At 31.9% G+C, this 10,279-nt stretch overlaps 3 protein-coding genes across 3 annotated transcripts; all 3 read left to right on the top strand.

Annotated features, from left to right (window-relative positions):
- Window positions 1-3,261: 3,261 nt before the first annotated feature.
- LOC105617095 (leucine-rich repeat-containing protein 71-like) lies at window positions 3,262-5,281 on the top strand. Its single transcript, XM_012198674.1, has 6 exons — window positions 3,262-3,328; window positions 3,437-3,534; window positions 4,529-4,599; window positions 4,665-4,808; window positions 4,891-5,070; window positions 5,179-5,281. Exons 1-6 carry the CDS (start codon window positions 3,262-3,264, stop codon window positions 5,279-5,281), a joined length of 663 nt encoding a protein of 220 aa, XP_012054064.1.
- Window positions 5,282-5,348: 67 nt separating this feature from the next.
- On the top strand, window positions 5,349-7,171 carry LOC105617094. Its single transcript, XM_012198673.1, has 6 exons — window positions 5,349-5,401; window positions 5,464-5,539; window positions 5,776-5,884; window positions 5,979-6,088; window positions 6,551-6,736; window positions 7,142-7,171. Exons 1-6 carry the CDS (start codon window positions 5,349-5,351, stop codon window positions 7,169-7,171), a joined length of 564 nt encoding a protein of 187 aa, XP_012054063.1.
- Window positions 7,172-7,367: 196 nt separating this feature from the next.
- On the top strand, window positions 7,368-9,871 carry LOC105627907 (putative gamma-glutamylcyclotransferase CG2811). Its single transcript, XM_012209180.1, has 4 exons — window positions 7,368-7,484; window positions 8,728-8,916; window positions 9,241-9,390; window positions 9,704-9,871. The coding sequence occupies exons 1-4, from the start codon at window positions 7,368-7,370 to the stop codon at window positions 9,869-9,871; spliced, it is 624 nt and encodes a 207-aa protein (XP_012064570.1).
- The last annotated feature ends 408 nt before the right edge of the window (window positions 9,872-10,279 follow it).

The raw sequence follows: 10,279 nt of genomic DNA, 5'->3' as shown, positions 1-10,279 counted from the left end.
TTGTCGGTTGGTCCATGAAGTATAACTACCAATGACAAAGCGGTTTAATTGACGTCGCAATTTGTACCAATTTAGCGCCGCCCGAAATTAATATTAACGATCGCGCGCGGACAGCAAGCCATGTCTCTGAGTGCAGAGGAATGAAACGGACCGAGAGGAAATTCGAAACCACCCCGGGGTGCATAATTCATAATACCGGTGATTACGGCGCGCCCTGACATCGTGATGTAAACACTCGTAAATCGATGCAATCGGTGAGAGACTCGTGGAACGAGCGAACGAGCGAACGATGATTCTGCATGACGAGAATCTTTACTCCTCGTAATGATAATCCCTTAATCCCTTCCGCAACGGATTGGCGCAGCCGTAAATTTTTGTTTTGCTCCGATCTCGCCGAGTAACTCGAGGTCTCGAACAAAATAATTATTATTCTCGTCGAAAGTCCCCTGGGGGAATTTCATGGAGAACGCTGCTTAAAAATTGAAAATTATTATGTTCTTTACAATATTTTTTAAATAATATATAATATTAAGAAACTACAATTATAGAATAATTATAGAATAATTAACAGTAATTTGAACAATGCGGCTTATTTCGTCTCATTGAAATTCTTCTGTCGAGAATTTTGTGAAGAATTTTGTTTTTTGAAAATTAAAAATTCTTTATAAAATTCCTTAAAAGATTTCATAATATTATACAATCTAAGAATTAAATCCGCAATTATAGAATAATACAAGCGACAATAATTAGAACAATGCGGCTTATTTTTCGTCTCAAAGTTCCTTCGTCAGGAATTTCACGGAGAACGCTGCTTGAAATTTAAAAATTATAATCGGCACGCAATTATCATTTCTGAAATTAATTCATTTATATGAATATATATAATAGTTCAACATTCTTAACATTCAGACCGTAGTAGCGCTTCGTATTTAAAGTAATATATTTAACATAAATGGTCTTGTTTTCAATCTTATATTGTTTAAAAATTATAATATTCCTTAACAGTAATATATTACTATTACATAATTAAGAAATTGCAATAATAAAAAATAATAAAAGCGACAGCGATTGGAACAACTGGCTTACTTTTCGCCGCCCGTCTTTCGTGTTTGACCCAGCACGATTTCTGGACAAGACCGGCGTCTCATCGACAAGTAACGTTTCGTGATTTAGCGTATCGAACACCGGAAGTTATTGTTTCGGTGGAACACGCGCGATTCTTCGATCGTGTTTAATCGCGGACTCGAAACGCGCACATAATCCACCTCGCGTGCAGCTCACTGGACGCGCAGGGCACGACTGAAGAAGTAAGAACGGCGTTCGCCGAAGCGACGGTATAACGAGACGCGAACTTGTCAGCTGCCGCATATATAAGCGGAGGCAGAATCGGACATGATAAATATCGTTTCGAGATAGACGAATCAAAACGGAACGGGACAATGAATATTCTCATTGTGATAACGAAAATTTTTGAAGGCGCGTCCGGGATAAAAAATGCAGCAGAATTAGGCAAACATGTAATTTACATGTATTTTAAATAACTTCGCAACTCAACGTTCGAATTGTACATAATATAATGTGCAATTCTAATTCGACAGTGACCTAATTATTTAGATGAATGCTCATTATTGTTTAACGTGCAATTATGTTAAAAAATTGAAAGAGTGAGTCAAACTCTTCATTGATGTTTCAACAAGTTGGAGGAGTTTTCGAATGTATAATCTGCGGTAGTTGTGAAATTAGCACGACGTATGAATGATATAAAAGGATTTCCCTCAAAGATTAAATATCTGTTTAAAAAAAAAATGGGTTATGGCGTCAAATTGTTCTTTATCAATAGCGATGAATAATTTTGTTTCAACAAGAAGAATCAAACAAAAAATATAAGAATTGTTTTGTACTTCAAATATTTCTTTCTTTATCTCTATCATTGTAAATGTTAAAAAAAGATAAATGTAAAAATATAATTAAATAATAGTAAATATAAAATTTTCGTAAGAATAAACAAGTTCAAAAATTTGTATTTTTTGGAGAAGCTCTTTGAAATACTTATCAAAATTAAAATTTTTTTTTATATTTTATGTGCCAGAGAAAACTTTACCATGAATTTTTGAATGATTCAAAAATGAGAAGACTTTTTGTTTTTTGAAAATTTAACTTTTGAACTTGTTTTTATAAAAAAAACTCTTTAGTGATATTTTCTCTCTACTTCCCTATAAAAAATATTTACTATTCTAATTTTATTTTGTTGGTCAAGCATCGCGCGACATCGATTTAATACAGCTTGCCGTTTGTCCGATTATAGCACGAGATGTGTCATCGATTGAACCCAAGAGTTTCGGCCACCATTTGTGGCGCCGTTAGAGCCCCCGACACAAATCATTTTGGTAATCGTCCGCAGCGTCCATATATATAATTACAGACTTTAATCCCACAAAGCCCAACAGAGCCAGTCTTTATCGCATGACTCGATCTTCGCCTCCCATTACGCAACTACGCATCAAAGTTCGTTCAATACTTTTCCCAAAGGCTTTTCTTTCTCTCTCTCTCTTTTTCCCCTCTTTTACGCGTGGCTTCATAGGGGTAGATCACCCCTATATTTCCCAAGCATTAGATTACATGTCATGTGCACGATAAGGGGCGCCATTGCCCTGCGAATATAACATGCGTAAAAGCTCGACGTGTTTCGATTATAAAACGAAATATTAAAAATAAAGAATTTCTATTTGGAAAAAATCTATAACAATAGTAACTTAACAATTGGAATAAAACAAATTTTTTTAATATTTAAAAGTAAATGCACCAAGTGTATTGAAAAGAGAGAAGAATTTATTATATAATTATTGTGTGTGTGTAAGAAATAAATAAATAATTTTTTTAAATCCCCTTATATATGTATAAGCAAATTTTTGTAAATCGATATTTTTTAATTTCATAATTTGAATTCTCGAATTCGTCATATATATATATATATAAAATTATATATATATATAAAATTTTGACAGTGTTTAGCAATAAAATGTTTATTTTACAACAAATTGGAAATTTCTTTCATTTGGAAATTTCCTTCGTTGAAATAGGATTATTTTTTTAGATTTTAGGTTTAAAAGTATAATCCAATCGACACAAAGCGTTTATTAAATGCTGACTTCTTTGAAAGCGACCATTATATATAGAACGCTTTTTCATGCGTTTTTTGTCATTTTGTTTCTTTTCTATCACAATAGAAATCGCAGAACAAATAATATTAAGAGGTTAAACATGCCAAACAGGAAAAGCAAGCACGCTGCGTCAATAAATGACGCAAATGAAGAATCCTCAATAAACAGTTAGTATTCTTGTTAGAAAAGTTATAAGGAGTTAAAAGAAGAATACGTTTGTAGAATTACAATAAATAATACATAAAATTTTTTATTAATATTATTTGCTATAACAGATTATTCGAGAAGGAATTCTCAAGAAGAAAATTTTATTACGGAGTTTTTGACACATTGCGAGGAATACGAAGACATAGAATTGTTACCTAGTTTTGTAGTAAATTTCCATAAATATTACCGTATCAGAAACCTGCGTTAATAATTAATGTTTATTATAAAAATTGTTCTTTTACAGGTCAGAGATGGCACAGAGAAATACGCGAAGATTGAAGCAGAAAAGTAATAACGAATTTGACAAACTAATTTGACACATTAAAGCCATCGTATACAAATCAATGTAAAAATATGTATTTAATATAAATATATAAATGAGTTAAATTGTGAAATCCTCAATATACATTTTTGTGCTGTTTGATAAAAATATGTCCTATTGAAAAAAATCATATCAAAATTATATAACTATATCATGTAATTAAAACAAGTAAATCACATAATAGATTGTTCCAAATTAATACATGATTTTTTTAAATGACATTTTTTAAAAAATCACATATTAGAAATAATTTCATGTATCATACGATTTTATAATTATCAAATTTTTAATAATTATATGATAGAAATAGAAGAAGTAGAAGAAGAAAAAACATATCATCATGTGATTTCAAATTACATGATTTTAAAAAATTAAATCACGTACTGATTTAAAACAATTTATTACATAATTTACATAGTTTAATTGCATGATTTCGTTATATAACTTTGTGATGTGATTTTTTTTCAGAGTGCATTTTATCATTCAAGATATTTTCATTTCATTTTTACATTCAGACTAGATTAATGTGCTATGGCTTTAATATACGTCAATGCATTAAAGCATCTAATCAAATTTGTTATGAGTATTCCGACTATTCCTCAATTCGGATTTTGAAATTCACATTTATTTTAATCAGAGTCGAAATGGACAAGAATATCCCTATTTTTTACGTTTCTTTCGAACATCCTGAAAAGAAAGAGACTGTGAGGAAACTAGAATGTAAAGATAAGTCGTGAAGATACACTAATGCTTACTAATTATTAAATTTTCAATTAATTGTGATGTTTGTGACATTCGTCTTTATGTGCTTTGTAACGTTTTTCATGTTGCACGACAGGAAGTGTCGATTTGCATCCTCGATGCACTGACCACTACGCTGCAGAAATATAACACTATCACGGTGCTTAAGTAAGACAAAATTTGAAAATCGACCACGTAATTTGACATTGTGACAACTGATGATTGTGTTCTAGATTACCCAGTTGTCGGATAAATGCCTATGGTATCCTGCAGATAACACACATGTTGATGGAATTTGAATGTTTGAACGATTTGAATCTAGATGACAATCCGAATCCGCAGGAAAATTATTACCTGCTTTGCGCACCGGCAAGAAAGTGCATCGCGAATTACAATATAATCCTATCCAATATAATTCTCGCTTCATTTATAAATTATATGAAAAAATACATGTTCCAGTTTACACTATCTATCACTGAAAATGTGTAAATTATCCGATAACGGTATACAAAAGATCACAAACGAGTTGAAGTATCAGGACCCACCAAATGATCCAAAATTGATCGCTCTCAATGTAGCGGATAATGACATTACAAACACTGGTGCCAAATATATCGCTGAGATGCTTCGAACTAATCGGTTATGTAGTTTTCAAATATTTCTCAGATTTCGAATTTGATGGACATTAATCTGTCTCTGCGCAAAAGTAATTTTATAATAAAGTAACGTTCGCTAACATGTTCGTAGATCTTTGCAGAGCGTGGTGTTAACCGGAAATAAGATAGACGATGACGGCGTTTCACTGATAATTCAGGAACTTACCATGTATATCTTTGACAGTAGCGATTAAATTAGACAAATTTCTTAATTTAGGCTGCTATCTTTAATAACATGACGCGATAGGTTCACTTTGACTCATGAAGAAATCGTCGCTCTTAGACGTCGCAAATTTAGCGAGCTGGAAAGCAAGGTTGATAGATCATCTCGCCGTTACTTTGTTTGTTAATAAATTAATGATTATTTTTATTACAGTTGGGCAGTCAAAATATTCAAAAAGAGGAAGAAAATGGAATATGGTTATACCAAAATCTGCATCAAAATCTTAAAAGTATGTTTAGCGCAATTTTTCCTCTAATTTATTTTAAAATTCGTTTCATAATAGTTTTAAAATGCAGCGAGTCAAGATAGTTCATCAAAGACGAGAATCCCATCTAATTCTATGAACAACTCTATTCAAGTATTTAATCAAATTTTTATTATTGTTCTTTAATATACTATTAATGTTTCGTAATATATCATTAAGAGATGTAAAATATAATAAAATATATTTGTTTCTCGGAAAAGCTTTTGGACGACGAATATATTGGTCATCCATTTACAGTAGAAACAATAGCAATAAACAACTGTATAATAGCTAGTGGAAATTTGAATTTGCAACACTTGAGCCTAAGTTGTAAGTTGCTTTTATATAATATTATACATGTACATGTCGGCTGATTTTTTGGACACGAACAACTTATTATTACAAATCATGTATCTGTATCTAGTTAATCGCCTGACGAATAAGACGTTGAAAAACTTCATGTTATGTCTGTATTATCAGGCTTATATGCTATTAGGTAATTCCAGAAAAGGGTTGATATATGTATTTTTGGAGGTAATCTTTTTTTAAATCACTTGAGAAACAGACTTTCAAAATGCATTTTGTCCAAAATTTTATTTTTTGGGGTAGAGATAGCAGTGTTCAGTGTTGAAAGACTCATATTATAAGTTTAAGCTACTCTGAGAAAAAGAATTTTTTCATCGTTAATTTATATGCTGAAAAAACATACAACATTTCAAAGTGCCTTATGTTTTTTAATTAGAGACAAACAAAATGCATTTATTTAATATTTTTAACAATTGTTTAGCAATTTTGTTTAATATTTCACATCCTACTGATTGGCATATTGTTATTTTCTGTAAAGTACGTAATGTTTTTGTGTGCGGAATTTCGTTCTTTTTCGTTTCCTGAAAATTAAAAATTTTGAACAAAACGCTTTTTGAAAGTCTGCTCCTCATATGCAGTCTCCATATATTCAAGATATTTTTACTTTACAACTTTCTTATCCTTATATAGGGTAATGACATCGAGAAGAATGAAGACTGGACAAAGTTTCAAGACCTTTTGTATCGCAGACGACAGAAAGATCAAACGATAGAAGATATATTCGAGGAGGAAGAGCTCTTTGAAGAGCTCAAGAGAGAAAAATCCGTTATATTGGCTTCAAGTTCCGAAATCTTACGGAAGAAAATCAGTGTTATGGTTATAATTTCCTTTAATCGATTATTCTCTTTGATCTTTTTTGTTTCTAATATTTTTCTATTTAAAATATTTTTAATCAAGGTTTCAAAAATCAATGCTAATTTATTTTTTTAATTAGTCATTTAATTCTATACAAAGATTATTTTACTTTAATTTTTTTAAGCGAAGATGTGCAAATTACGTGAGTTAACATCACATTGTTATAGTAAAGTATTTGTTTATTTATTGTAATTATATATTTATTTAAAAGAGATCAGTAAAAAAAAGGAGATTGAAAGAAAGAGTTGCATTGTAAATACTATATAAAGAATGATTGTCTGCAATTTCATTCAATCAGCCAGTGCTGGCATTGCATAACTTCTTCCAATAAAATTATCATTTTAGGAATTCTTTTTTTTTTACTAGGAATTCCAGACACTTCAATCTGAGTTATGATTCTTCAACTGAGCTCATCACACATACGGGGTGGTATGATCAGTGATGCAATTATTCGGAGATCTTATTGGATGAAAATCTTATCTTATCTCACAAGGCTCAGTACACGATACCCTCTGTATCAAGGGTATCCGAGCATGAACTCCGTACCACAACGAAACTACATTGTCACTTTTGGTCGTTGCACTTCGCGAAAATGTTGCTGCACATCGTTACCGTTGCAGTACTCGTTAATATTGCTATTATAGAGCTGGATTCCTTTTACTCCCTTCCGTCGAAGAAGAATTTGAATTTCTTATCAGACGAGGAACGAGTCGCATCGACGTTATAATAAGAAGTACGATGTAATATTGTAAAATCCATATCGCGCATTTATGTTGTATTTTACGTATAATTTTAGAAATGAACATTTTTCTGTCAAGTTATTAAAATTGCAATTCATTCCGTGATCGCTACTTTCGTGTGTGTTCAATATTCGTGTGTAAGAGTGATAATAAAAGTAAAATAAAAGTGAAATATAAAATCGTGGAATTAAATAGTTTTTATATCGCAGCACAGCTGAATTAAAAAAAGGGTTTTTTTATTAAATAATGTGCAATAAAAGAATGATTTGATAAAATCAAAATAAAGCTCTATTCATGCCTTCTATTTGACTTTACATTAGGGAATCAAATAATGTTTTGTATGGCGAAGATAATTCTAAATTTAAACAATGGCGCCAATCGATAACACTGACATCTAGCGTCGATATTATATCTGTCGCGTCAGCTTAAGCTGCATTTACAATGAAATTTTAAGATATAAAACTTTAAACCTTAAGCCGTAAAAAAATTGATATATTATATTCGCCTATTATAATCGCTTTATTTTCTTCATATTCTATGATTGGTCAATTTCTTTAAAAAATTTCATTATAAACGCCGCTTTATGCTGCATAATTATCATATGTTATATAATCAGTATAAGAAATATTCCACAAAAAAATGCGCAATATGCGCGGTCGCAGATTTGGGTCACTCAACTTTTGTTTCTGATTAGATTCAATGAAATAGAATGCGAATATACGCTTTACAGCTTATCTTTGAAAAATAAATATTCTTTTATTCGGTCCTGACATTACGATGATGTATAATCACGTGACCTCCACGCGGAGATTAAAGATGCCGACGCAACTAGTGCAAAGTGTTCCGACTAATTATACCGATTATACTGTGTTTGTTAATGTTAAGTTCATCGTTTTCTTATGATCGAATCCATCGACTCGCAAATCTCAAACGTTCTCCAAGAGATTCGAAGAATACTTTTTGAAAAATAGTCTTTCGTAATCTTCTTTCATCTTGACATTCCAAGGTTACTGTAAAACATACGAAGTAATAATTCGATCTTGGTGTAACTCTTATCGATAAAACTTATCTCTAAATTGGGTCGCGTGACCATAATCGCCGCGAAATCGACTCGAATCGACAATCTCCCGGCGCATCCGGGTGTTAGCCACCGGAAGTCACATGTAATCTAGTTATCCGCGATTTTCGAAAATGTATGAAAACTTGTTCAAGAGTCCGCTGCACCGCGTATTCGTGTACGGCACGTTGAAACAAAGCGAGCCGAATCATGGTCTCATGAAGGACACTGCGAATGGCTACGCCAAGTTCCTAGGCCTCGGTAAAACAACAGTCCAATATCCTTTGGTGATCGCCACGAAGTATAACATCCCGTTTCTGCTGAAAAAACCCAATACTGGCAACGTGAGTTGAGAAAGAACTTAATAGCAATTCATTGACGCAATATTAATCCAATATACTCTCAATGTATGCTAATGTTTACAATGTATTATCAATGAATTGTACAATGTATTGTCAATGAATTGTACTGGGGAAGTCCTTGAATTGAATTGATTTAAATTTTTCATTATTGTCCACTTCAATTATATTCTTTTACTGCTTGCGATTTTAATTTAAAAAATTTCTTATTCGTCCCAGTCAGAAATGATAATGGAATCGAATCAACGTCGATTAATAAGGAATAATGCTCTGTAATATCAATCGTAATAGAACATTTCTTTTAAACAGTACGTGTTCGGAGAAATATATGATGTAGATTCCAACATGTTGAAGAGATTGGACGAATTGGAGGAACACCCACAGTTTTACGAGCGAACGGAAGAAACAGTTTTGCTGGCGTCGGAGGCTGCGTTTAAGTCTGAAAAAACTTTTGAGGAGGTAATGAACTTATCAACTTACGCACGTAAGTTCCTGACGAAAATAAAAATCAGAACGTAAATCGAATATAAGGGGAGATAATGACTCAAGGCTAAAAGAAACTTTTAAGAAACGAAATTTGAGACAACGAAACATAAAAGAAACATAAACGCATCTTTTACGTTTTATTGTCTCAATTTTCACTTTTTAAAAGCTTTATTTGGGCTTCTGTCATTCTTCTTTTTATATTCAGCTTATACTCGAATTTTTATTTTTGCAAAATACATGCAGCAGGCATCTATACTTTTCTTTTGACGAACGCATTCCTTTCCAGGTCAGCGAGTCGACGAAAGCCTGGATATATTTTTTGCCAAAATTCAAGTCCTCTTTACTAGATGGTACCATGTACAAATCTTACTCTAACAACGGAAGTCATGGGTTGAAGTATTGCGAGAAGTATGTTCGCGATTCGTTCTACGATCACAGAAAAGAGGTGCTATAAATCATTGCCGGCACTTTTGTCTCTTTGCAGCTACGAGGAGGCGGCGAGCCTCGATGAGGTTCTTTAAATGTTCAATTGGATGCTCAGTCAACGAGCGCATTCTCATAATAGATACCGTTAATCCTTGTAAATTCGGGGAAAATGACGGCAGAAAACAATGAGTAACTTATAAGACTCTTTTGTATAATTCTACACACAGTGGCATAAAGTTTTAAAGCTTTATGTCTTTAAGAGGGAGCAACTCCATCTCTTCCAGATAATTAGATAAAAATAATTTATATATATATATATATATATATATATATATATATATATAATATTATATATATATATATATAAGCTTCATATTTAGTTGTAATACATTGTTATTTAATTTATTAACTTATTTTATAGTAAATAAAAAAAGTT

Source organism: Atta cephalotes, assembly GCF_000143395.1.
Source record: "Atta cephalotes unplaced genomic scaffold scaffold00011, whole genome shotgun sequence".
Lineage (NCBI taxonomy): Eukaryota > Metazoa > Arthropoda > Insecta > Hymenoptera > Formicidae > Atta > Atta cephalotes.
This window is presented reverse-complemented; position numbering and strand designations above follow the sequence as displayed.

Bases quoted from the DNA above. Each gene is read 5' to 3' on its own strand.
- LOC105617095 (XM_012198674.1), top strand. From the start codon at position 3,262: ATGCCAAACAGGAAAAGCAAGCACGCTGCGTCAATAAATGACGCAAAT. The intron at 3,329-3,436 runs GTTAGTATTCTT...TTGCTATAACAG, and splicing joins TGAAGAATCCTCAATAAACA to ATTATTCGAGAAGGAATTCT. The intron at 3,535-4,528 runs GTAAATTTCCAT...GTTGCACGACAG, and splicing joins AATTGTTACCTAGTTTTGTA to GAAGTGTCGATTTGCATCCT.
- LOC105627907 (XM_012209180.1), top strand. From the start codon at position 7,368: ATGTTGCTGCACATCGTTACCGTTGCAGTACTCGTTAATATTGCTATT. The intron at 7,485-8,727 runs GTCGCATCGACG...AACTTGTTCAAG, and splicing joins TCTTATCAGACGAGGAACGA to AGTCCGCTGCACCGCGTATT. The intron at 8,917-9,240 runs GTGAGTTGAGAA...TCTTTTAAACAG, and splicing joins AAAAACCCAATACTGGCAAC to TACGTGTTCGGAGAAATATA.
- LOC105617094 (XM_012198673.1), top strand. From the start codon at position 5,349: ATGAAGAAATCGTCGCTCTTAGACGTCGCAAATTTAGCGAGCTGGAAA. The intron at 5,885-5,978 runs GTAAGTTGCTTT...ATCTGTATCTAG, and splicing joins GCAACACTTGAGCCTAAGTT to TTAATCGCCTGACGAATAAG. The intron at 6,737-7,141 runs GTTATAATTTCC...TTTTTTTACTAG, and splicing joins GGAAGAAAATCAGTGTTATG to GAATTCCAGACACTTCAATC.